This window comes from Falco rusticolus, chromosome 5 (assembly GCF_015220075.1).
Source record: "Falco rusticolus isolate bFalRus1 chromosome 5, bFalRus1.pri, whole genome shotgun sequence".
NCBI lineage: Eukaryota > Metazoa > Chordata > Aves > Falconiformes > Falconidae > Falco > Falco rusticolus.
Genome location: NC_051191.1, coordinates 47,301,001 through 47,328,443, shown reverse-complemented (window position 1 = coordinate 47,328,443; position 27,443 = coordinate 47,301,001). Strand labels below are relative to the sequence as shown.

Below are 27,443 nucleotides of genomic sequence, written 5' to 3'. Positions count from 1 at the left end.
CTTCTTCACCAAACCACTCCTAAAAATATTGCAACAGGAACAAGTGAGTCCTTTTAAAACCATGCTAAGCATATCACTACAAGATGTATTTTTAAATCAGCTGCTGTCCTCCTCAAAATGAAGTATTTGCTGTGAACTATTCTAAGGTGTAAGACAGCAAATGGTATTTTGACTTGCATTTCATAGGGCTTTCCCAACTCTAATGAGTGCAGCCTCCCAGCCCTCCTTCAAGGATGGTGGCTGTGCCCTCTCCCACTGCAGAGGAAGAGGGACTGTGAAACCCTGAGTGCCTTAGGGGTCACGGAGGAAGTTTGGTGTAAGGCTCACCTCAGCTCGTGGCCCTCTCAGCTGTCAGATCAACCTCCTGAGCCAAATCGAGCAATCACTTCTCCCTGAACAGACTGGTCACGGCTGCCGCCCGTAGCAAAATCCTTCAGACAAAATGAAAAATGGAGGGAAAGGAAGGAATCTTCCACACCTTTCTAGCCCTCTTCTAGCTCTTCACCTTCTCAAGATCTTAAAATCTTTGATTATCAATGGTAAACAAGGTCATCAATCAACCCCTCCCCTCGAGCCAGCCAGTGGTTAACCAGCAGAACCCAACTGGGCACTGCACCAGCCAGTTCTACTTGTGACTTGCTGCTGCTACCATGCAACAGAAGCTCAATTCAGCAGGATCCTCCTCCTTCCAGAGCGTGCAGAAACCTTGCTAGCTATAAGAAAGAATAGGTTGAAATGAAAATAGATGCCCACCTGTGACTCAAACAAACAAACAAAAAATCAAAAGGCTCAGATCCTGAGCTGGCACTGCCGTCCGTAGTGCAGGAAAAAAACATTTAGCAATGTACGTATTGCAGAGTTGTTTCTTCCTGAATCACATCACATCCACATGTATTCTGAGCAATCTGTTGCTAGGTGCTGATTTATTTGATAGCTTAGTAGACTTTGAACATTTTTCCAGAAAGGAATGTTGGACCTGAAGGTTTTGTTGTTATTTTGTTCAAATGAAGCAACAGCAGCTGAAAAACCTTGCGTGACTCCTCAGCAGAGGTAGGATAAAAACAGTCTCTGTTTGCATTGTGGAAGACCTTGAAATCAGATCAAACAGTAACTGTGAGGCATCTTCTTTTGAACTGCAGGAGCAGGTGTAAAGTATTATTTAATCTTACGGTCTTAAGGTGAGATTAGATCCACAACTTGGAGAGTCTGGTTCAGAAACAACCCTAATCAACAGATCTTTCACAAGGCGTATACTGTTCAACATCAAATAAAGCTTTGAACTGGGTGATCTTGGGAGATTTATTCTCTCGTACTTTTGGTCCTGTAATTTTGCATCAGCAAAGTGAAACTCAAATGATTTGTTTTAGTCTTAGCTAAATGTAAACAGATACTCTCCCATTTCTGAGATTGTTTTTCATTTAAGGATATCAAAATACATTGCAGAGTCCATTAGATGGCATTCTGTCTTGCAAGGGAGGGGGAGCAAATGATGCACAGAAAACTGCAGTGACTCCCCCTGGAAGTCACGAAGCAGTAACATTTAGAAAAGACCCAGTGCAAGCCCTTGTGCCTTCCTTACCAGGCTGCTCTGCAGACTGGACACTGTCATGACTCCGGAGCACTGGCCCCTCTTCGGGGTCTAAAGACAAGACCTGGGGAATATGTTTCTTTTCACAGAGGCTTGCAGCTGGTGAGACTACGTGCAAGCTAAGGTTTAACAAATCCTCCTGAAAGCTGTTCATACTGGTGTCCTCTCACTGCCCTGGGCAGCCAGCATTCCCCTGAATGCCTCCTTCCCAGCCATGGGGGTGGTGGGGCATGGCAGTGGAGGAGCCCATTGGAAATTAATTCAGCATGTGCACCTCAGCAGGGGAGCCCCACGCTGATGGACCAAGCTGCGCGGCATGGTAGGTGCTGGAGGCATGCGGCACGCGTGCTCTGTGCGTGGCCCTCTGCGCCCAGGGCTGGTGGGCATTGACAACCACCCACACAGCTTCAGCTTTCCCCACGGCTGGCTGCGATGCAGGCTCAGCGGTGGCAGATCCTAGGTATGGTCTCCAGCAAGTGAGATCTGAACATCAGAATAAAACAGGGCCCAAATTTTCACTAAACACTGGGAAAAACACTGAATGGCCTCAAACCTCAGTGCCTCTTGCGGCTGGTAAGGAGATGAATCTGCATTTCTTAGTCACACAGCCTTGGTATTGGAGCTCTCGACGTGGATCTGAACAGACAGTAACTAAAACTGCCATAAGTATACAATAAAACTCCACTGCTAAATCTAGAGGACAACACTGCATTTCCTCATAAGAACCTCTGTTTTATTCTGTGCCACTGGCTAAGTCTTTGAGCAAGAATAAACCAAATATTTCCTACCTTACCAATTTCAAGGCCAAAGCTATACAGTTACAGCTCACTTGCACTTTAGCTCTTCTGAAAAGGAGATGGTTACAGTGAATGAAGTTACTTTCTAGTCTCCCTTTATAAACACAACACACAGGTTTCTCAGTCTGTGCATCCTTGTTGTGTCAAAAAAATGTAATTTTGTTATTTTTACAAAATTTTAAAAAGTAGGAATTAACAAGTTTGTGGCATTTTTATTCACATCTCTCTGAATATTACCATCCACCCCTGAAAATGAGCTCACTAAGTGCCCATAAGCAACATGGTGAGCCCAGGCAAGCTAGATACATGGCAAGAGCCTGAGCAAGTGAATTTTTCTGGAAGACAAAATGCAGCACCTGCCTGAACTGACTGTATCTGCTAGAGGCATAACTGCCCCCCTCCATGACTTTCCCAGTATTCCAGCTCCATTTCAAAGCCCCCATAGCTGCTGAAAACACTGTCCTGGCGAAGTGAAGGCAGTGGTCTCTTCTGGCAGTCTACACACAGATCTGAACTTTATTTTTCCCTCTAAGTATGTTAAACCTTACACAGACCTATATGTCTGCTAGCTGTAGTGTTCACAGAAAAGCACATGCAGTAAGTCTGTCTCCTGAAGGTCCACGAGGAACCTGCACATAAGAACACCATGAGCTGTTGTCCCTCATAAGTGGTTAATCCAAAACCACATTAGAAATGGCAGAAAAAAATTACTCCATTTGACTTCTGTGGCTCTTTGGTTAACCAAGGTCTTACTGCAATTACATCTCTGCACATAATGCATAATACATCTCTATACACCTGTAGAAACTAGAAAGTTACATTACAGTCTCACCTCACAGATTAGTTTCCATATAAAATTACATCTCTTAATCAGAGGGGAGGCAATAACTTTCAGAACAGGTGTAGCAGAAGGACTCATATGTCGTACCTTGCATGGAGATCCTGCTGATTTACCAGTTTCAAAACTCTATCTAATAATTTGGTCCTTTGAAAGGCATTGGTGAAGCTAGGACCTAGGGGTGGCCCCAGAGCCCACTGAAGTCACTGGGTACCTCATGGCTTTCTGTAAGCTTTGGATTTAGAGTGCAACATCTGTACAAAACCTAAACCTCAGAAAACTGAGTGTAAAAGAACAAATGGTACTGATCACATCAGCAGATGCAGACCTTGCGGCAGCTTAGTGTCATTTTGTATACAAGAAATTTAGGATACAGGACAAGACAGGCTCGGTTTCTGAAATGAGATGGAGTTAACCTGTCTCTTGCAGGAAGCCTAGCTCCTAGTATGATCTCTCATAAATAATCAATCCCTTTTTCGCTTGCAGTGCTGTGTTGGAAGGATGCAACAGAGCAGGAGGCTGGAAGCTCAACTACCCAAAGCTCTTCATCCTAATGCACTCCAGCTGAGCATGGCAGGGCCTTGAAGAAAGAGGAAACCAAGTGGAGAGCATTCAACCAGAAGCATTTACTGCAGAACTCAGAAAAACAAACTGGAAGACAAAGCATTATATTGCATTTTAGACCCTAAGCCTGCCACTCCCACTTCACAGGCTGAGCGTCCCACCCAGATTCACACTGACATCACACACTGACCCTTGCAGCAAGATCCACGCAAGCACGAAGTCCTACGTAACATTAATTACCCCGTGCCCTTTAGCAGCACTACTTTCTCCGTACAACTTGTAGCATCCACAATAATTTCCTGGGGATACACCACAAGGTGTAACTCTGAAACAAAATGCCCTCACATGAGAAGCATGTATAGCGCATCATTCTCTGCGTTGCATGCTTGATCACTTTGTACACATTCTTTATACATCTTTGAGGTAAAAATGGTGAGAAAAGCAGCCTAATTCTTTTGATACAGATAAAATTTTCCAAAACTCAATCCTCTGTTAAAAGTGTGAAAAAATGCAAAGGTTTCAAATGCATTAGAAAGTAAACAGCATAAAAATAAACCATGAGTATTTACTGGTGGTGCAATTAGAAGCTGATCAGAGTGTAAGTGTCACAAATGACAATGCTCTGACAGATGTAAAAAACACTAGTAAGACATGGCATGCTTTTCAGTCTCATCTTCCACAAAGCTGAGAGATTTTCTAACACAGAGAAATAAAACGATATTCAGCTACATATACAGTGGTCAGATTTTGTACACAAGTGTAAGCAAACCTTCAAGGCTGACAATCGGAGATGCTGTAGACCTGCGGCTACTGTTGGAGGCAAGTAAATATCAGCCCATCTTTAAATCTGGCCATGAATACCACTGAGAGGGTTGGAAAACTAGTGTATTGCCACTTCATGCCTGAAACCATAGTTAGACGCCAGGGAACATTAAAACAAACAACAGTGACAAAAGACTACTCTTTCTGAGGTAAGAAAAGTAGGGAGAGGTGGGAAAGATAGAAGAAAACCACCAGAAGACTCTTTGTAGAAGAGCACTCACCAGCAATGCCTTGCTGACAACATGAGTTTCACTACAACTATGAGCCCTCCTGAACTTGGGACCTTGTACAGCCTCAGAAACTGCATCTTCAGAAGCAAACTAAAACCCACTTTTTCTACTCATATAATCCTGAATCCTTTCTAGATGTTTTATTTCATATAGGAAAACCTGGCATTAAAGAACCTGGCAGAATCTTTGAAAAGCTTCTTTCTTTGTCTCTCAAATTCAGCAATGTAATATTGAAGGTAATAAATATTTTATAAAAGTAACCTTCTGTCTCCATAAAATGTGTTTATAAAAAAAAAAGTCAAACCAGTAACTCCTGTCTCAAAAATATGTATAACAAAATAGATTTACACACTTAAAATGCTAACAAGTCAAAGGAGATTTTAAGACAAATCTCTTAACAATTATTCCATTAATGCCACATTTTTAATGAGAATAGACTCATTTTTTGAAAGTCAACCTTTTTCCTAAAACTTAAACCCTTTTCTTACAAAGAGCGGGAGGAGTAAAACCATTCCATTCACCTAATGCCGGGTGAGAGTGCATATAAAAGCAAACATACGTGTTGCTGAACATGATCAGAACTATACACCTGTGAGTCACAGGGTCCTGTATGGCTGAGAAAGGTTCCTGCTTATGTCAAGAGAAGCCTGTTGAGCAGGGAGGTCTGGCATCTAGCCCCCGCAATCTGGGAGCACGGAGCTCTGACATCTGGCCCTTGCAATCGGCATACCAGGTTGTCACAGCAGGCTACGCATGGTCACAGGAGTGTTTAGCTATTTCAGAATTTTGTGTGACCTACTGTATGTGTCTAAAGTCACCTGAATCTCACTGAAATGACTTACCAGAAACTGCTCCAGCATGGCAGTTACTTAATTCCCCATATATATATAATTCTGATATCCAGTAGTTTGTGTGACACTAATAAATCCATCATGCATTGGAATAAGAATACATTCCATGTACAGATGATGCTGTTGAATGATTATATAGAGGGCACAGAGAAACATAGTAAGTTCCCTGTCGGTGAGTTCTCTCATTTAGGATAAATCTTTTTTTATAACACATACAATCACTGTTTGATATATATATATAAAAAAAGCTTTATTACAATGAAAGGGAAATATTGACTATACAGAAATAATATCAAGCAAAAGAGTAAATCATAGACAGGCCTGCCAAACCAGTACCACGTATTAAAGTTGCTATGGATGCCCTGAGGCAGAACAGCGCAGTTTTTTCAAAGTGATTTGGAAATACACGATTCAAAATACATTGCAAAATTGTTCCAAGATGTGCTCGCCCTCAGCTGATGGAATTGCTGCTGGCATTGAAATTGCTGTCAGAAAAGCTGTAACTGTCGATTCCCAAGAACCTGACCCAAGTCTGTGAGTCTCATAATTTTCATCTTACATTATTTTTTATTTCCATACTTTTGACTTGGTTAATTAGCCTGGTTCCCTATGGAAATCAGATTTCCAGAATCAGTCTGTGTATATGTCTGTAATAAATTTCTAATGTTTATTTCAGACTAATCAGGCAGATACTGGAGATCTCAAATATGATGAGCTCTCCGTGTATTTTGTAGAACCGGAGTGAGGGAACGCCAAGGTTTTGATTTTGTTGGCCAGATCAGTCAAATGAGGCAGCCTGCATGTAGCTGTCAAAATATTTGGCAGAAGAAAGGCTGTATGAGAAAGGATAGAAATTTTATAAGATACATGGTGAGAACAGGAAATGGTAGTATAATTTAATTTGTAAAAGTCTACGAATGAAAAGGCTCAAGACCACAGGAAACTGAGTTTCTACAGTATTCCCTGTAGCCACAGGACTTAACATATATTCCTTTGTGAAGAAGCTAAATTCATAGCAGCAGCTATATTTAAGCTAATACTAATGACGAGGTTTTCACTGCTAAGCTTTACTGTCTTCCACAATACATGGGACTGCTGATAGAATCTGAGGGAATTTCACAGTTATGCTGAGCTCACCAACTCTGCACAAAGCTCAGTAAAGCTGCTGTGTAGTGTCTATGTGCCTAAAAGGAAGAAGAAAGGGCTACTAAGTATGAATAAACTAGTCCAACAGAAGGAGTCGAAGCCTGGCTAATGGCTCCTATTTTATTTTAACCCCATGGCAACCGGTGGCAGCTCAACACTGAGAACAGCAGTGATGACGGTTGTGTAAACTGCAGAGCAGCAGTGCGGTAACAGCTAAAAACTAGTTTCAGCTGCTCCTGCCACATCCACCCCTGTGCCACTTCCTACCCCAGTTCATAAGTAATTTCCCCAAGAAATGGATTTCCTCTGCATTTGACAGGTTAGTGAAGAATCCCATTTTCCTTAATTTCACTTCTGGGATGTATGCATTGCAGTTGTTGGAAGAAACCGCTACTTTTAAACCTAGCATTTGATTAAAGTCCCCCCAGGACTTTTCTCCTGTAATTCAATGACCCTTCTTTCACAGTCTAACCAGAATTATTTGCAAACTGTTACGGCTACTGAGGACAATAGAGGTCTCCAAGCTGCACCAGTAGCTGTAATTAACACATGAGCATACATCAATATGTAATTGACTTCTCAGGAACTTCAGTGCAGCCACACAACCAAGCAGCTCTGACAATCTTTTGGCATGCAAGCAGCAGCTAATCCTGCCAGAAACTGGAAAAAGAGGAGGAAGAGACCGAAACCAATTTCCTCTGCAAGGACTTTTCTAAGATCGTCTTCCCTGGTGCCGGGTCACATTCAGGCCCATGAAACCCATTCTGCTTAGGGGTCAGGGATCTAGGTGAGCAACAGTGCTGCAAAACTTCAAAGCCTTTCCTCCTGCTCTTGGCCAGTCAGTGATTATTTACCATGGCATGAACGACAGCACTGCAGGGGTAGGTACGATGAGTATGTGCTGCAGCTATCAAGATTATAGATGGTGACATGGGGCTGGAGTGCAACACCTCAGGAGAAATGGGAGCCCTGGACAGTAATTGCATGTGCACCTCTGCAAGCAGTCTTGGGAGGGAAGGACTTGGGGCAGGATTTTTTGCCCATGTGAGCAATGCGATGGTTAATTGTACAGAGGGAACGGCTTTTCTTTGAGAAGCAGGCCAATAATTGCATTGTTTCTCTGCAATTAGTCCTGATAGTGATAGGTATAGGCCATCACTGATCCCTGTGATCAGAAACACAGAAGGTGACCATTTAAGAAAGTTAGAGCGCCCAGCCAGATACACACGGTGTTTTGGATGAGCGGGAAGCCGCATATTCTATTCTGAAATGAACCATAGGGTGGCACTGCTTTGAAACATTACCTCCGAGTATTTTCCATGGCATTTTCTATACTCTACAAGAACACACAGAGTTCCCACAGAAATCAAGTGAATAAAGTGATCCAACAGAAACCTCAGTGATATAGTGAGGATTAACATCGTTGGCATATGTACTTTGACATATTTACTCTTAAATTGCTAAGTTTTGTGCTGAAAAGTTAAATGTCTCAGATACTTTTTCTCAAGCACTGCACCGCCTATTTCAAAATGTATGATTTTGTGTGTAACACACCTCCGCTTTGTACAACCGATTGTCCTCTAACATGTAGTACCATAAAGATTCTGCTCTTTTTCTGTGCCACATTAACAGCCAACAAAGACATTCTAAGAAGTCATTTTCTGTTTCGCATGTAATGGGCAGGACAAGACTGGCAGAGAGTTTGGGAAAGCAGGCTTTGCAAGCAGAGTCACAGGAAATTAATAGTGGTTATGGTAAAATGAACTAGAGAGATCCCCTGTGACTTACTGATTTGCTGTTGTAAAACAACACGGTACAGCTGGCACCACTTTAAAAGAACAGCAAAAGGGACCTAAAGACAGCTATAAGAAGGCAGGAGATCATGACAGTCTGGGAGAGAATAGTGCAAGACTGATACTTAACAAATCTTCTCGAATGCAAAGACAGGGACCTGACTGAATTTCCAAATATCCTATGCATTCACAGAGAATGCGATGCTGGCTGTGTGTCAGTGTGCAGTGCCACTTACTCATAGCACAAGGAAAAGAAATGGGTCAGAAGATAAATGCTCACCGACTGAAGGACCTTCTGCAGGGTCATCATGTAAGGGGTCCAACTGATCTGAAAATAGCAAGGCCATGAGTTCAGGTGCCCCTTGATCTTCTGTCTCCTGCACTGCAAAGAACTCCTCAGCTTTCAGGCAGCCCTTTACTATGAACTGTAGAGCTCAGTACAAGGTCCTAAACCGCTGTTATTTTTGCAGTCTCTACCACAAAGTACGGCTTGCCCAGCTACCACATGCTGTGCAGAAGAACACATTAGGGACACAGCAGAACTAACTGAGCCTGGTCTTAGATATTTTCTTTCTCACGGTACTTTTGGTCTAGTATTACAACCCAATAGTGACCTTGCACTGGCACCCTTTCAGCCAGTGGATTAAAGTGTTCAAAAAGCCAGTGGAAGAATGGACGGGCCACAGACCCCTTTCCAAGTGCACTGCACAGCGGAATAACAAAGCAGGGTCAGCTACAGACTGAATTCAGGATGTGCAATTGCCAGTGAATTGACGCAGGCTGCATCTCAACAGACAAACAACATCCATTCATTCATGCATCTGTCTGTTTGGATTCATCTATTCATTCTGCCTGTGGAGCAGAAGACACACTCGTACACAGTCTGGCAGAATGCAAAGCAGTCAAGTAAAACAGCTGGAGAGCCACCAAAATGGTCCACCCATAACAACATGAGTATGTCCTTATTTACTATAAACTTACTGGTACTTCAAACAGGGGAATATGCTAATCCACACCAAGAATGTAAACAGATCTCTTCAGAGCATAGTGACTCAAGATGATTTTGGGATATCTCTACCACTCTGGCAAGGTAAGGTGAAGCTTACTTTTGCTGGAGTTGTCTGAAAAACCCTGAATGCATTTAAAAACCAAAAGGCAGCAATAGTGGGAGGCAGAAAGATGGAGGAACTTGTGAACATCAGCATGCAGAGTTAATAAGATTCTATCAGTAAGACTCATATGATGAGTTTTAGTCTTTTTTTTTCCTCTTTGGAGCATCCAAGATTGTCTTTATTTCAAATATCACCATAGGAGCAGTAATTAATTCAAATGAAGTGGGATTTACTCTAAATGAGCAAGAAAAATATTCTAAAACATTCTGAGCTCCAAACCTTAACAAAATTTTAAAAAAGGATTTATCTTTAAAATACAACTTTCAGAGAAAATTAAGTCTACTAATATTTTTTTTGAGTCAGCAAATACACTGTGTAAAAATAGCACATTGGCTCTCTTTGAGAAGCAGGCTTTCAAATTCTTCTTTTCTGTCCTGAGTAATAGGTAACTGAGGACTACCAGTGTCAGTGAGAAGCACTTGGAGCTACTTGGCTCTTACAGATCTTTTTGATCTGGATACTAATAGCAGTTACTGAAGTGAAGCCCAAACATTAAATACTATTAAGGTCTTTGAATCCAGTACAGAAGCACTTCAATTATCCAAGCCTTGTGTTATCCCAGATGAGGTCATGATTCTTAATGCTTATCATATTGAATATTCCTGCCATTTTCTGAAGGCTTGATTATCAAAATTATCCTTTGTCCCTTGTGGTGCATGGATAATTGAGGTTTACACATTTCCTGAAAAACAGGCTTTATACCTCATTAAACAGACCCATCTGTATTTCTACAGTGTAATTCCTGAACAAAATCTGTGCAGTTTACATGCCACAATAGGGCAGCATGATTATGCTAACTATAAGGCAAACTGGGCTTTAAGTCTGAAACTGCTAGAAACCCACAAATCAAGTGGCAGGGCTCCAGCTTTGGAAGCAGATTGATTTTCTGTGCTCTGAATAGGCACTCAAAATGGCACCATTTGTTACATTATTCAAGCTGTTCCGCTGAACAGCATTTTACTCATGTCTAACTTACACTGGCACCGATCATCAGTTGTTTTTAGTAGGAGTGAGAGTCCAGAAGGCAAATCATACACAGCTCAATTAGTTTAAACTAGTACTACAAAAATGTGACATGCAGATACTAATTCTTAGTCTGTTGTAGCAATGCAGGATACTTAAACAGAGCAAGCTCAGTGTATGAGTTCACATATCCCTTTTTTAATATACTGGTGATGGACTACGCAGAACTCCTCTGCATGAATTAATTCCCATGTGTTTACCTCAAATGCAGAAGTGCACAACAGTACCGAGGCACCGGACTCACTCATCACCCTTAGTAGTATCTCCCTGGCATTCTTAAAAGGGGAAACAAAACCCACGAGACGCACAATCAAAGTCTAGGGGGAAATCGCTTTACCAATCAATCAGCCCACCTTCTTGGGAAAAGCCCATGGAGAGCATAGGGAGGTTCGCAACTGCCAAAGCATCACCGAAGCCTAGCTCCTGGTCAGCACTATGTCCCACCAGCTAACAGAAAAATTCTTAAAATACAGCATTAGCGAAATGTGGGACATCAGCTTCTGCTCTGTTTTTAGGAAGACAGGTTTAGAGGTGATACATCAATCTAATCCAGCTCATTCAGTACATTGTGTCACTCTTTCATACCTCATTATCCAAAAAGCATCCTAGCAGTATAAGACACCTGAGAGAGACCTGTACACGAAGCCCTTGTCACAGGGCAACGCCATGCAAAGGCACTGGCGCGGGGGGGGCTGGGGGCGGGGGGGGGGCTTTCAGCAAAGAAGTGTGATTCAGTGAAAGGAGAGGGTGAAGAAAACATCTGGCACCACGGATTTCTGCAGAGCAGCACTGAGAGCTGGAGAAGGGGACAACTGAGTAGCGGTGAGGGAACCAGGGAAAACTACACAAGCATCACATAGCAGGAGACAGGGACCAAGGAGAAGGCAAGCCAGAGCTGCAGAGCATGCCAGGGAAGTCTGAAACGATGCAGCACTGGTGGATGGACCACAAAAGGACAGCAGTACAATCGAGGGCAGAAGGCAACATTTGTGGGAAGGCCTCCTTTGGAAGCAGAGCAGAAAGGAGGTGCCTGCAGAAAATAAAGAGGCTATCATGGAGCAACCCAAGGCACAGGAAAAACGGCCTTCACAGCTTTTGAAACAATGTTACTGCGAGCACATGAACCCAGTCAGCTTTTCTGTGACCAAGTCACCGTGACAGGCTGTAGAGCTCAGAGTATGCGGGTTGCAATGGGCATTAGAATCAGCAGGGATACAGCTGGTGAGCTCTATGCCACTTGAAATGCCTCAGAAGGGTTGTTTCATGGATATTTCTGTATGCAGAAACTTAATTTGATCAGAAACATAATTATCTGTGTCCTAGTTCTTCACTATACCTAAGTATTTGTCTTACAAAACATTACTCCCAATGCATCTCTAGACTTATGCTATATATATATATGTATATATAAAATCTTGAATGATGTTCAGTGACCACTGATCAGAAGACAGTGCTACCTGTGAAAGAAATACATGACAAATAATACTGAACAGGCTTTCATTTTTACCTTAGCTTTTTATTCATGAAAGAAGATCCTCCCCCAGAAAAGTGCTTTTATACAGCTAGAATTAGAATTTATACAGCTAGAAAGATTCAATTCGTCATACTGATTTCTACCCTATAGTGGTTAATGTACATCCACATGTGCTGCTTTTAACTATAAATCCACCTGAGGGAAGGCAGTCTCAGCTAAGGGTGCCTAGTTTAAGCTGAGTTTAGCTCTTTGCAGGATTAAGCCCTATGAAGCAGAAGTAGTCTGCAATACAGAGGAGGTCAGAGTAGAGTAATTCTCTAAGTGAGGCTGCAGATTATATCTCATGCGGCAGGTTGCCAAGGAGCTGCTAGGAGCAGAGAACAAATACAGATGGGAGGAGGTGGATGCAGCAAGGGTGGAATTACGCTGAAAAGGTTTTGGCTACAAAGGGTGATGATAACAGGCAACAGGAACAGACAAAGCTCAGGACCTACAGAGCCTAGGCAAGGATGCTCCAGCAGAACTAGCAGAAGGACCCCTGAAGATCCCAGCAGTGCCTCCTTCCCTAGCTGGAGTTTCACAGCCACAACAGACCTGTCAGGCATCTTCAGCCCTGAGCCACCTCCTTCAGCTGCTCACTCTCCTCCCATCCGCTGCCCGGGGACCCAAGCACCACTCCTCATATATTTTGGAGGTGCCGTCCATTTCCCTTTCCTCCATCCTCTTTTTCAAATAGAGGTATGGGGAAGGAGAAACTGCATGAGAAAAGACTGAAATTGCTAAACAAGCTCTAATCTTAAATCCTATTAGAATGGAAAACCTTAGTATGCTCAGTAACAGATACAAAAACCTGACAGCTCTTCCCCGCAGAATCATTCAGCTATTTCAAAACTGCACTGGTTTCCCAAGCACTAGTTTAGGAACATTTCTTTATTCAGGAGAGCACTGATGCATGTAAAAGTGCATGCTTTTACAACGCAGTGTCTTAGAAAGACAAATTCTAGTTGTCTTGGCCAAGACAGTCCTCTAAAACTACTGGCTTTCCCCTTCGTTTCTTTGGTAAGCCTTACACAAGAAAATTTTATCTCTTGCCCTCTCATGTACCGTAGTTATAATACATATCTACATCACTTCATAGCGGTGTCATGAGGATTCGTTAATGCTTATATATACTGTGAAGATGAGAAGTCCTACAAGCAAGAAGATCCATCAAGGCAACTGGTTCTAATGCACACTTATCTCTGTGGTATCTCTCCCCTTCCAACACCCCTATTAGCATCTCTAAAGCTGTTTGCCAAAATCTGCCCTGTGGGACAGCCAAAGCTGACCTCTGGATAGGCTCAGGGGACTGAACCAAACACCAGGCCAAGTAAAGTTAACAATGCTGATCTCAAGCACAGCAAAAATTTTGAGAACACACATATACTTTCAAAACCCTGACAGCTGCAGTGCCAAGGAAGAAAAACACACTTATGAAATCAAAATGGGCTCCAGAAGCAAGGCACAAATGAACTGATTGTTATTAGCCTGGGGTAATTATTACTTTTTCCTCATTTTATTTGATGTCATTCTTCCCTCTGATTTAGTGATTCGTTGTCTTTTGTTTCTAAATTATATTCTGTTTAAATTTAGTTACCATAGAGAACAGTAAACCCAGCCTGAACACCTGGGCACTTGTTACAGGCAGGCTATTCTGGAGGTGGTTGTTCAGCACACCAGAACCAGCAATTAAAAACTGCCTCCAGTGTGCTCAGCTTTGCTGAGACTCATGACAACAGCCCTTGGTTCATCAGGCAGCTCCTCTTCCTCTCCCCTGTCCCACTCTATACATGGAGACCCAGGCCACACACAGTCCCTTGGCCCTGAAGCCATCAATAGTAGCTATCTGGTGGACTGCCCACCTTGCTCAGGTACAGACAGTCATTTCTCCTCTATCTCCATGGTGCTGCAGTCTGACAGTGACCCACATTCTCATTCAGATTCACTGGGGAATCACAACTGGGAAACCACAGCAAGCAGCACAGGCTCCAACAAACTTGAGCAACCAGCTCTCGAGGACATCTGAGGTGAGGCACCACCCAGACGGTCCAGATTCAGACTTCACGGTCCAGATTCAGACTTCACGTGTTTGCTCCCTGACCATCAGGATCTACCCTGGCCCCACCAGCCACGAACAAAGGAGGAACAAGCACCCTTTGCAAGTGCTAGTCACATGTATTCTTACAGTGGCATTGTTGTGGGAGTGCTTCCTACGCCTGGCTTGCCAAAGCACCAGCTTACCCTCTCTTGACAGTAGTTTTAAAACTGTACCCTAACCTCAGAGGCTCTAGCAAAAGAGTGCTAAGATCCGTGGCCAACCAGGCCTCCCACAGGCAGCCATTCCCCCCCTAGGCAGGGGCAGGCAGCAAGCGATACAGCCTGTCTGCGCTTGTCCTTGCCTTGCTGGGTGATGGGGCCCAGAAGAAAGGGGTCTGGGGTAGCAATGAGGAATTCCAAAGCTTTAAAGAACTGGTGAAGAGAATTTGGCCACTTGTTAGTCTGAATACTGAGTGGTTTTCCATGGGAGATTTTATATTATTTCTGTGATTCTAGGTAGGTATTTGCCTTTTTTTAATAAAAACATTCTGTCACCACCTGTCAGGAATAAATTCAGGCAAAGAAAACAAGACAATATTGAACTAGAAGGCAGGATCTTGCAAAACATCAGAGCTGATTCATCCTTTCCCATCCCTTCCCCCCCACACCCTACTCCAGGCACCATGCCAAGAATACATTAACTTAACCTGCCTCGGGATTTACATTAGATCACTATCCATGACCAGCGATTCAAAATTTCGTTTTTCTCCACCATTGCCGTATTTCTGTAAGAGACATACTGAATAAAAGTAACTTCATCATTCTCTAATTATTCCAAGTATTCCAATTTCAGTAGAGTCTGGCAGCAGAGGTGCCAAGTACAAAAGTCTTGACTACTCACTCCACCTCTACAATGGGTACGTCAGGCTATTAGGATATAAACCTGTTCTTTTTCTCCCAACATGTGTGAATTACCAAAGTATTACGTATGCAGATACACATTCTTGCTTGCTAAAGCGGCACTCCTGCTTTTTAGGATCTGAAAACAGCAGTTAGAAGAAGTCATCTGTTGTAAGGCTAAGTTTAAAAATCCTCTTGATTAAAAAAAGCTTTTTGAGCAATGATAAATGACTGTCAGGAAACTATGGCTTCTCTTATCACCCAAAGCTGGGGACATTTTATTCTGCATACATACCTCAACTCATTTTACATAGTTTCTGCAATGATGGCACCCAGGGTTACAGCCCAGAAAACTCTCTGGCTACACTTTTCCTTGATAATTAAAAAACCCAAACTTTATTAATGTAACATAGCACTTACCACTCTGCAGAAGGGCCTTTTTTCTGCTCCCTCCCCTCATCAAGGTAGTCTGTGCTCAGCTGCCTTCCCATGCAAGTGCTCTGCAAGCCACAAAAACCCAGTTTTCCCAGAGCAGCAGCTGACCTGGCAGCAGCAAGCGGCAGTGAAAGTAGCCCTTTCTGAAAAGTTTTCTTTGTGTTGCAAAGCAGTTCAGAAAAACAACTCTGTCTACCTGAGCTTTTCCTTGGCCTGAACAAGCATCCTCAAGGACTCACTGCTCCAGTGGGAACGGAATAGCAGGGGATGCCAGGTCATTCTGGCAGCAGAAGGAGAAAAGTCTCTGAGGCCGGACACAGCTTCTCAGCTGTAAAGCTGGGCATGGTTATATCTTTGCTGAGAGTAGATGCAAACAGCAAAAAGCTTAGAAAACTTGTCCCAGTTCTCCCTTACGAAAGGTCAGAAGTAATCTGCTTACTGAGAAGGCATCCCAAGTCTGTACAAACAGCCCTGCTCTCAACAACAAAAACCAAATTAGAATAGAATTTTAAAAAAATTTATTTTTTTAAAATAATGAAATAGCCCTGCAATCTAACTCTCAGGAAGACCTGAACAGACTGAATCTAAATGGTAAAAAGCAATGGAAAGGGTATCTCTTCAGGCTTCCTTTATACATTAAAAAAAAACAAGAAAAAGGACAAAAAACCCTCTTTATTTCTTAGCAAGTCAATATGTATCATACATCCATTTGCACTCATTAACTCAAGTAGGCCAGTAACAAAGGCTTGCCACTAGGGGATATGTCCTTTTGAAATGGTTAATGGAGTTTTAATTAATTGTGTTACCTGAAAATATATCTTGACAAAAGCAAGATAATTGAAATGCATTAAAAAGTGTGTTTATTCAGCTGCCCAGAAATAAGCTGAAAAAGACAAAAAGACAAAGAGAACATGTAACAGAACAGTTTTTAGAGCATCTGAAAAGGAAGAACTACTGGGAGACTGGCAAATTCAATTACTGGTATGAAAAATTATATGCTGGCAAATATCCAAGAACAACTAAAAAAAGAAAAAAAGAAAAAACAGATGTAAATACTAATTCATTTAGGAAAAAAGAGTAGAATATCTGAATAAAACTAGCAAGCATTAATACTATATTGCTGTTGGGAAAAAAATATATATTTTCCCCTTCTGGAAAAGATTTTTGACTTTCCATTGAGAATAAAGAGCTTTAAGCCGTTTTTTTCAACTAGAGGTTAGTTTTTCAGGGGAAAAAAATCAATATTTTCAGCAGAAATATCTTTTCTGTGGTGTTTTTTTCTTTTAAATCAGAACCTTATTTTCTATTAAAATCAGATTAGACGAAAATAATACAGGCCAGTGAAGCATATCCTTTTATGATGGTTTCTGGCATTCAAGGTCAGGCTCCACTACATTAAATACAATAGCTTAAGATCAATTGTTCAGAAGCAGGAAAACAGTGACCAGCGAGCCAGTGTCCTTATTTTATACGTCCTAAAGCCACATGAGATCTGTCAGGGCATGTACAGATGTTGTAGTAGGGCAGAAAAGAGCCCTAGCCACTTTTCACCTCACAACTACAGACTATCAAAGATTTTTGGAAGTCTTACTTAATCTTTAATGAAACAAAAGGTTTCTCCACCAACAACACGCTCAAGACAGACAGTAGCAGAAAAAGATCAAATAAATTTGCCAAAAAAATCCCATGTCAAGTTCAACAGCCCAGTGAAAACAGCATACCTGTTTAACCAAGCCCAAAGCCCAAGCCACTGACCCACACGACCTGTTTCAGAGGAGGCATCATCGTACCAAGGACTACAGGTCGGTGCCACTGACCCTCTGAAGATGGCAATTACTCCTCAGGCAGCAAGGAGGAGGTACATTGAATGCTTCGTGCTGTTTGCAAACTATCACAGAGGCTTCACAAAACGGTGCACAGACCAGAAAAGTGCAACCATTTCCAACTGAAAAACTATTAATATAGTTTTACAGGGGTTAACAGTTCACAGTCATCTGTGGGTCTGAAACGTTTGGCCTCCAAGTCCCACCACAAAGTACTCGAGATGCTACATCAGTTAGTTAGATATTATAACTTAAAGACACCTCAGTCATTATCAAGCTACACAGAATCTAATATCAAATGAACTGGTTGGTCCAGGAAATCCCAGATTTGCTCAGTCTCAGCTCAGTTATTTGGAAAAGGGGTGTTACTGTCTGATGCGCTGGGCGGACACACCAGCTACATCCTTACCCGAGAGGACTCGCTGCTTCTCTTAGGTGAAACAGGCGGCCATGGAGACCAAAACACAAACCATTGATGCCAATTTCTAAATGTACCTCTGCTAACCTCTGCTACACAGTAAAACAGCAGACTGAAGAAATCCATTTTTGCACTAATTGCTAACTACTGCAGAAAGGGCTGACAGGAAAAAATAGTCACACGTGGCTTACTTACCAGGAATTCATATCAAGGTGAACCTATTAACTCCATTTATTTCACTGCTCTGCCATACCCCAAACAATTGAAAGGAGAAACCCTTTGGAAATTGCAGTTTTATCACTGGGCAGACCTGGAAATCATCTTTGTTAAGAGAGGCAAAATTTCCCTCCTTTCCTCAGAGCCAAAAAGGTCAGTCAGCTCATCTGCCCCCTTTTTTTCCATGTCTGTTTGGGGATTTTTTTTCATATATATTTTTTAAAGCAAAGATTTTATTGTCTTCTCACCAGGACAACGTTCCAGCAGTGGGGAACATACAGAGGAAAAGGAAAAGGTATTAACTATCCTTTTTTGTGTCTGTTGTGCTAGAATCTGCTTCATCCTCACCTCAGAACATGAGGACAGGGAAATCTTGGTCCTGGCACAGGCAAGCTGTCAGGAAACATGCAACCAGCCACTCTGACCTATCATTGCCCTGAATGGGAGTCACAAACACAAGAAATGACTTAAAAAAGAAAATCCTTCTGGTTTTAGTTCAATGAAGCCAACCTGTTTAAGAGATTTTAATCTTCCTCCATTTGTTTTCCCACTGCTTTAATCTTAAGTATGCACACGTTCTCTGAGATGACATAAACTCATAAAACATTTCTCAGCTGACCTGCTCAATGAACAGTATGACTCTAACAGGGTCAATATCTCAGAAGCAACCTCGGGAGAAAAAAAAGCTCGGTTGTGTGGTGCTGGACTGTAAGAAGCATACTGGCTCTCATTAAATGCATGCCTGTATCTTGGCTGAAGCAGTGGCCAACACTGGATGCCTTGGGAAGACTCTCATGACCAGAATACTCGTGTAATGCTGCTCCCTGGAATACTTCCCAGCTGCTGGGGATCTGCAGGCCAAGGGCTTTCTGAGCCAGCGGTGTTAATTTTGTACTCAGGGACTTCTGAAGTATCCTTCTTGGATTTGCCCGCTTGTTTTTTGAATCCATGGAACTCATGCCCCCCACAATGCCCAATGGCAAGGAGCTGCACAGCTAAACAGGGAGCACATTGTTTTTCTCTGAACCTGGGGCCTGACAGTTTCATTTGATGGCTCCAGTTCTTCTGCTGACAGACAGTGAACGATCAGTCGCTCTAATTCTTCCTCCCCATGCCATTTTCACCTCGCTCTCCTCTCCGCTTATTGACAGAGGTGGCAGATAAAAATACCACCACTAAGAAAGACAGTTGAAAGCACATCAGCCATTTAAATCCCATTTTCAAAAGTGAACCCAGGGACTTCGATACATAAACCTCGCTGACTTTCTATTAGATTTTGGCTCCTTATTGCCCAACTTCAAATAATTTTACTCTAGAATCTTAAGAAAATAAATTTTAGGTCAGAGATTTTAAATAGATGGCAGATATATTTGAGACAGCCCATTGACATGTATTTATACCACAATGACACTTCCAACTTTAAGACCCCCAAAACTGCAGAATTACCAGCCTACCTTTTAAAATCTCTAGTCTGCATTGCAGAGCAGAATGAATTGCCCTTCCATCATCTATTGCCTGCCACAGCACACACCACCATGAGCCTGAAGCCTCGGCTTCATTGCCTTGGTCCCCTTTACTCCCTCGCTACCGTTTCAAGTCTTTTCAAGCACTGGGAAATTCCAGCCCTGTATTTCGGTCTGTATTTGCATCACAGGCACCACTGGCAGAGATGGATCCTGCTGCTAATCAGTTCAGTCACGAAAAAAATACAGCAGAAGCAGTGATGGGAAAGATGAACGCTTTAGCAAACAGGAGTGCTTGAGGTAAAGGCAGGAAATCCTCTTATCTTTAGTCCTTCAAAACCAATGCTGATACCCCAGCGAAATCCTCACTCAAACATCATGTAATCTTTTAGGCACTTAAACGCCTCCAGACACCTAAATTAACTAAAAATCCACTAAAACCCACTTAAACCTGCCCCAGTCACAGCCTGCCCAAGCTGTAGCTGAAATCTCCGACTGCCTGTCTGTCCTGTTTCTCCTGACAGTCAGAAGCCCCTGTTCAAAGCCCCACTCTGTTGTGTTTGGAGCAAGGATTTATTCAGTGCTCCCTCATGCTAGGGTGGCCTGCGTCTTACCCAGTTAAATTGTCTGCATGTTAGCTTGGCTAAATCTAATGTTTAAGTTATCTGTTGTCATGGATTTAATTGCTGACACATTTTATATTCCCCAAGGGTAGCCAAAATAGCTGAATAAAGAAAATCTCACTGTTACCTCAACCCTGAAATGTAGTCGTTGACTGACAGTGCTATGTAGTATTTGGAGACAATCTCCAGACAACTAAAAATACTAAAATGGCACTTCTTTTACCGCAGCAGAGCTATGGTGCCACCCATTCCCATTAGCCCAAGTTATTCCAGTATGTGCAGTTTTGCCCAACAAGTTGTAAAGACCAGACAATGACAACTTGGTTAAAAATAAAGCTTTCATTCCGCTCAAATATTTGGTGAATAAAATTTATAGCAAGATGCAGCACTGCTCTGTATCTGCCAAGGTATATATGTCCCTCCTAACTATCTTACGAACTGAACCGAGAATTACCAAGCAAGGCTGTGCCTTTTCCCTCCTCATTTGTACCTACAAGAGGAGCTACTGATTACTGAGCATCAGAGCCAAAAGACACCTAAGAACATTAAATGATATATAATACAAACAGAAATAATAAGCAATTTCATCTTTATTACACACTTTATTTAGCCCAGCCCGGATTTTCAGTATACACTGCCCATACTAATTTCTTCTTTTTGTTGTCCCTAAATGCTAATTTCTTGATGTTTTTGATTTCCATTCATTTCCAAGTGTGAGTACATCTTGCCTGAAGAAATAACGCCAGCAGTATTTGACATGTGAATTTGTTTTCCCTAGCGAAAATGAACAAGATACACAGAGCTGCTATTCAAAATTATAATAAAAGGAGATAAAAATGAGAAGTTATATATAATATGTACTTTAGTGATCTGGTAGAAGACTGTTGAGGCTGAATAAATTAGTTCCTAATATGGTCAATTAAGACAGGTAGGTCATGTAGCAAGAGAAGCCGAGAGAAACAAGTCCGAAGAGACAAGATTGCTGAGGTTTGGAGAACTGGCTTTCCATCCGTTGCCTGGAAATGTAGTCTCTCCTCTCTTAACTCTCTTACCGCCTTCCTGCAATGTCTAATAGACAGCTTGTCTCTATGAACTAGAACATCAATCTACTTTATTTGAATGACCGGGAAGAGGGAGGTATGTAAAAACAGGGAAAAACCTCAGGGATTTTCTTCCTGCTTATATATGCATTAGTGCTTTCTTACTAATAAGAAAATGAGTAAAAAGCGAGGGGCATATGGAAGAAAATAATCAGATCACCTGGAACAAAATCAAGTGGATCAACCCCAGCTGATGTTAGCTATACATCCAGGTGCAGCACCTAGATACTACACAATTACGTTCTTAAAATATGTACTCATACAAACAAGAAAGTACTTGGAAATGCCTATGTCACCTTTAACCGTTCTGACAGCTTGAAGAGGGAGGAAAAGCAGTGGTGGCCAGGAAACTGTGCATAGAGCCATTGTCTTTCTCCAACCTGAAAAGAGTGTGTAGAGACAAGAAAGGGAGGCGTGCTCTCTGGAAGGATGAAACTCCTGTAAAGCATCTCAAATAAGGCATTAGGATAATTGGGAAACCTCAACCTCACTAGCACTCAGAGGATTTTAGAAAGCACTCCCTTCATGAAGAACAAGTTGGACATACGTAGCTGGAGAGGCCAGAAGAAGGGCGAGGGGTGGCAGGCAGAGAGGTCTAAACTGCTCCCTGGCAGCAGCATTGGGTAAGAGCTGCTGAGCTAGGCTCCAGGTTCAGTAGAGAGCCCTGAAAGCAGCGGGCTAGCATCCTGCTACTGCCCATCCCTTCCCGTGGTGGTCTCTCTTCCATGCTGTACAGCTCTGATGCATACAGTGCCAACTTAGCCCCAGCCACTCTGCTTTCCTCCACAGACTACAGCGGGGACCTGAGGAACACATGGCGGGTCACCTGTCTAAGATGTGTCTCTGCACTGGTGAGCAAAAGTGCAAAGGAGGTTGCACAGAGCATCACTGTGTCACTCTTGAAGCCGCAGCACCTGCGTTCTACTGCTGGCTTCAGGTCACCACTCCCTGAAGGACTTCACCCTGCTTCAGTGACTAAAGCACAGGGAGCGGGCAGGCTCCCCACAGAGACGTCTCACCTGAGGAGCCAAGGGCTCAGCTTAGGAAAACCAAAGCCCACCTCACACACACAGCTCAGCAGCAGCTCCACCAAGACACTAACATTTCACTGATTCCACCCATCCTCACAGGTCCATTTTCTCCACATTAGAGTTGAAATTCAGTACACTCCCAAAAGAAAGGGCAAGGACATTATTTCATCTAGCTCTGGCAACAAAACCTAGGTTTCTACTATGCTTCTGAGACATCTGAAAATTCTTCTACTTACTGCTCCTTTACAAGCACAGATGGCACTGGAAAACTTGATCCAAATGGAAAGTGTGGATTTAACACTGAGCTGTTGACCCATACTAAACCCTGTGCAAGCATTTCAGCTTTCTATCTCTGTGGACAAGTCCTCTCCAGCTTAGTTTATTTTTGAAGCAATCAATGAAACATCAAGTGCATTTAGGGACAGCAAAGTCAGAGAGGTCCCCAGTGTTAGGCTTCCTTGTGTCAGCCATAAAATCACGCGACAGGCAGAACAATACAAAACTGGGCATTTCTCCCTATTTTATCTTCCCTTCCTGACAGATAAAAAAGCACAAAGGGGTTGCTAAGTCACAAATGGTAGAAAATCCTCTGGAAGAGCAGAGAATAAAGAGGAGACAATGTAATCGACACCGAGGTTTCACATGCCAGCCTAGAGAGCCACAGCATGAAATTAATTTTAACTGTTGGTTGCACACATGACTACTGTTTTTCCAAGACATGCTAAGGATCTGATCCATGAACTCAGAAGGAAGGTTGTACAATGCGATACCTAGAGTAGGATCTGGGCACTCATGATCCAAAATGAGGGCTGCAGTTTTGTTTCTTTTTATTTCTTGCTCCTTTTGCCTAAAAGGAGATTCCCTTTTTCATGACGGTCCATCATGCAGCCTTCATTAACTCTAAGGTGTTGCCTAAGAACTAGGGATTACAATTTTTACCATTTTTAAGCTGAAGTTATCTTAGTTTAACTTCTCTTGGCACCACTATAGTTCTCATGCAGCACAGAAATTTAGCACAGGTGGCCCATAATTCACAGTGAGGTCAGTCTGCAATGGACAGCTCATGCGTGTGCAACACAGAACAGGCTGCCAGCGTAGACGAACCCTCAAGCCCTGATTCAGCCCTTGGCCAGCAGCAGAAATAGTATGAAAAAGAAACGAGGCTCGAATACCTTGTATCCACAATCCCCGAGGTCATCTTGACCTTTAATAAACCCTCAATTTCAAATCTTGACCATCTCTGCACTCCCCCTCCTTGTAAGCAAAGGAGTATGACAGGCAGTGGAAGAAGGTACAATGCAAACGATGCATTTGTTCCACATAATTCACAATGCAAGGGTAGAATTAATCAGCTTTCTCTTACCCAGCCTGTCCAAACTGTATCATAACTACATAATAATTAACACTAACAGCATAAAATACTGCTCTGGGAATATTTGCAAAAACAGAATAGCAATGTCGGGCTTCAGGAGTCTGGCTATGCAGAGGGTTCGTCTCCAGAACAAAGGGAATTCCTAAATCACCTTGTCACACACTGTGTCACTTGGGCTCTGCCAAACCAAGCGCAGCCATCAGAGCCCAGATCAGTGGCTCAGAAGCACTGGAGAGGACCATGGACTCCAACCACCCCACTCACCACACAGCGAGGTTAGAGACTTCCCACGCCTTTTATCACAAATTTTGAGGGATGCCTGGCTACTCCAGTTGTCTGAGCTACTGTGCACTCAGGCTAGCAGACCTGAAGCTGTAACAACAGAATTTGGGAAGACATCACACAATGAGAGCAAGAGAAGAACAACAGCGGGACGAGAAGCCTGAGCAGTTATGTGACTCATTCTTTTTATAACACTCCTTCTCCACTGGCACTTCCCTGTTACAGCCAGTTTCAAGCAATGATAGGAAGCAGCCCAGGTGGACCTAGAAGGAAAGCTTGCCTTTTGGAAGGAGTACTGGAAATTGTGATAAGCACTGGAAGGTCTGTACGCACACCCTCTCAGGTCAGGGAAAGGACTCTACTGACTTTAACAGCCTTTGGTTGGGGATCCGAAGTGGGGTCCGGTGCCGCTGTGGGAAGGAGGGCTCTCCCCTCGGCTCAGACCTTCAGGCTGTTTTTCTAACGCTATTAGGAGCGACTTCACCAGCCATCGGAGTCTTGCATTCGCCTGCGCGCAGAATAAACCGCGCCGCTGCCCAGCGCGCAAACCAAGAGCTGTTCGCTCGCCCCAGCCTCTCCCCGCCCGCGGTCCGGGCGCGCAGGGCCCGTGCGAGGCACAGCGGCGGCGGCCGGGAGCGACGCGGGCCGCCGGTCCCTCTGCGCGGCCGACGGGCAGCGCGGCGCTCCCCCGCCCCGGGCAGTCCCGGGCGGCCCCGGGCGCCCACCCTGCGCCGCCCGGCTGAGCCTCCCCCGCCGCCGCCGGGCGCGCAGCCAGCGGGGAGACCCGCAGCCCGGCCCCGCCGCGCCCCGCGCTGCCGGCCGCAGGCAGCCATGGCAGCTCCCGCGCGGGGCGCCGCCGGCCGGAGCGGCAAAGTTTGGCCGGCCTCGACCGACCGGGCCCGCCGCCCCCCGCCCCCCGCCGCCCCCCGCCGCCGCACCATGGACAGCGCCCGGCGGGCTCCCGCCGGCCGCCCCGCCGCCCCCCGGCCCCCGGCCGCCCTGGCGGGCGCACCCGAACCCGCGGGGGCCGCTCCCGGCGCCGCGGCGCCCCCTGGCGGGGCCCCGGCGGCCACACGCCGCTGCCCACCCTCCCTCCTCGCCTCGGCGCCCGGTCGCGGCGCCGGGTGCTCGGCGGCGGCCCCGCGCTGCCGGCCCCCGCTCCGGTGTGCGCGGCCGGCGGGGCAGCGGCGGGGGCCCTTACCTTCCGCAGCATGCTGGGCAAGGCGGCGCCGGGGACTCCCCGCCGCGGCGCCGCGCTCTCCCGCCCCTCACGGCGCGGCCGTGCCCAGAGCCCGCGGGCGCGGCGGCCCTCCCCGCGCGCCGCCCGCCTGCCCACACGGAGCGGCGGCGCGAGGGCTGCCGCCCGCCACGAGGCAGCGCGGCCGCGAGGGAGGCCCGGCCCCGCCGCCCGGCCCCTTCCCCGGCCGCGGGCAGCCCCCTCCCCCCCCGCCCGCCGGAGGGGCCGCCTGTCCCGGGAGGGCCGGGGACCGAGCTGGGCGCCCGGCTCCGGGCGGCCCCCGCTCCCGCTGCGCGGGCGCCCACAGCCGCGGAAAGCAGGCCGCGGGTCCGGCCCCGCTTGCAGCCGCCTGCTGCCCAGCCGGCCGGGCCGCGGCAGGGCGGAGGGTCGCTCCCCTCCCGGGGGGAAGGGCGACGCGGGCCGGAGGGCTTCATGCGCCGGCCGGCTCCGGGCACTGGGGAGCCGTTTGGCCCACGCCGGTCCGGGGCTTGAACACCGTACGCGGCCACAACGCTCCGGCTGCCCGTAGCGAAGCAAACCTCTCCCAGAGCAAATTACACCTGTTCCAGGAGCAATTCGCTGCTCCTGCAAGCTGTAGCACACCGTCAGAGCTACAAGTTGTTCTCAGGTTAAAATAGAGCCTGATCTCGAAAGGTATTTAGTGCTAATTATGACGCACTTTATTAATATTAAATGCAAGAGCCCGAGGCTCCTGCTGTCCAGTGCGCTGAGGCGAACCGTGGCCGGGTGCGTTGCATCTGCACACACAGCCCCGGGCCAGCCTGAGTGCCCAGCGGCCAAACCCACACCACACAGCAGCAGGTTGCTCCATGTCTCGGGAGGACAGGATCACGCATTTCAGATTCCAAAGGATGTGGCTTATCTCGGGGCAATCCATTGTTGCAAGTTTTCCCGGTGTCCCGGCATGTTCTCAAGTAACTTTTGGTGAAACTTCAGTCCTCTGAGCGTATAATGACCCACGAATGGCAGATTCATTTCCAGCAAGCCAGTTAGTAAGTACAAAGCAGACAAAGAAGTCAGAGCAAACTGTCATCGCATTTGCATTCAGAATTAGCCTGACAGGAGCGGTTTAGCTGAAGTGGCTGAATATCAGCTGGCAGGCTAACACAGAGCTCATAACCTCGTTTCATGGGGAGCCGGGAGCCACACCATAGTACCCAGCCATGAAATCTCGGCCATCACATTCACAGTGCTGTGCAGACTGGGCCAGGTGCTGCTGCCTTTGGTGTGGCGCTGTAAGGTATCGCTCAGCGCAATGTTGCATTAAGGTGCTAAAATGGAGGGGGGTCACTTGAGCAAAACCTGCATGACCAGTGGGTTTTTATGTTGGCTGTGGTTCACCAATGGCTGGTGACAGCTATGGGGCTCAGATTTGCTGGGCTTCTATTAGCACATTAATTTACACCTCATGGTGCTGGTTGTTAGTTCGCACTCAGGTCTGAATATACGGGCTTCAGCTGTGCTTCTGTTCACTTGCCCAGGTTGCCTCTTCCCTTTCATTTGTCTCCTGAAAATGAAGAACCCCGCGTTTTGACAAAATTTCTGTATTACAAGTACGATACAATGTTTTCATATCCACTGTAGATGACTATTCACAGAAATCAGCGGCATTTCCAAGAATATTGCCTGCTACAGCCACGAACCCTTCTTGTCCCCTGCCCAGTGTAAAACAGTACAGGTCACATCCCTCTTAATGTACCTGCTGTCACCTCTGGTCACGCCAGACTCTTAAACGGCTTTTCTTTCTTCCAGACATTTCTCACTGAAGTGCACATGTCCTTCTTGCATGAGGACTGATTGTGTAAGCTTGATACAATTACTAGTTTACCTAAAGTGAAACAGGATAATCAAGAAGAATAAGAACATCAGCAACAATCCTGGACCATAGGCACATGGGAATGTGCTCTGGGTATTTGGTTTGTTTTCTCTGTAGTTACACTTATGAAGAGACACTTGCTCTGGAATCACTTCTTTTCTGGAGAAGATCTGAGTATGATTAAAAGAGAGTTGGAACCCTAAGATTCAGGTGTTGCAATGCTTAAATTACAGCTATGGGGTTCTTAGAGTACCCCAAAGCTCAGTGCTTGGTACCTTGGCTTTTTATGTATTAGGAGGGTTCAAGAACTCGGAATGAGTTTCATAGCAATC

At 45.0% G+C, this 27,443-nt stretch overlaps 1 protein-coding gene across 1 annotated transcript in view; it reads right to left on the bottom strand.

Annotated features, from left to right (window-relative positions):
• Window positions 1-25,348, bottom strand: part of TMCC3 (transmembrane and coiled-coil domain family 3) — a 147,821-nt gene extending 122,473 nt beyond the window's left edge. The window contains exon 1 of the mRNA XM_037389367.1: window positions 25,239-25,348. Coding sequence (XP_037245264.1) covers window positions 25,239-25,250 — 12 coding nt within the window. The 5' untranslated portion in view covers window positions 25,251-25,348. The remainder of the gene's footprint in view (window positions 1-25,238) is intronic.
• Between the last annotated feature and the right edge of the window lie 2,095 nt (window positions 25,349-27,443).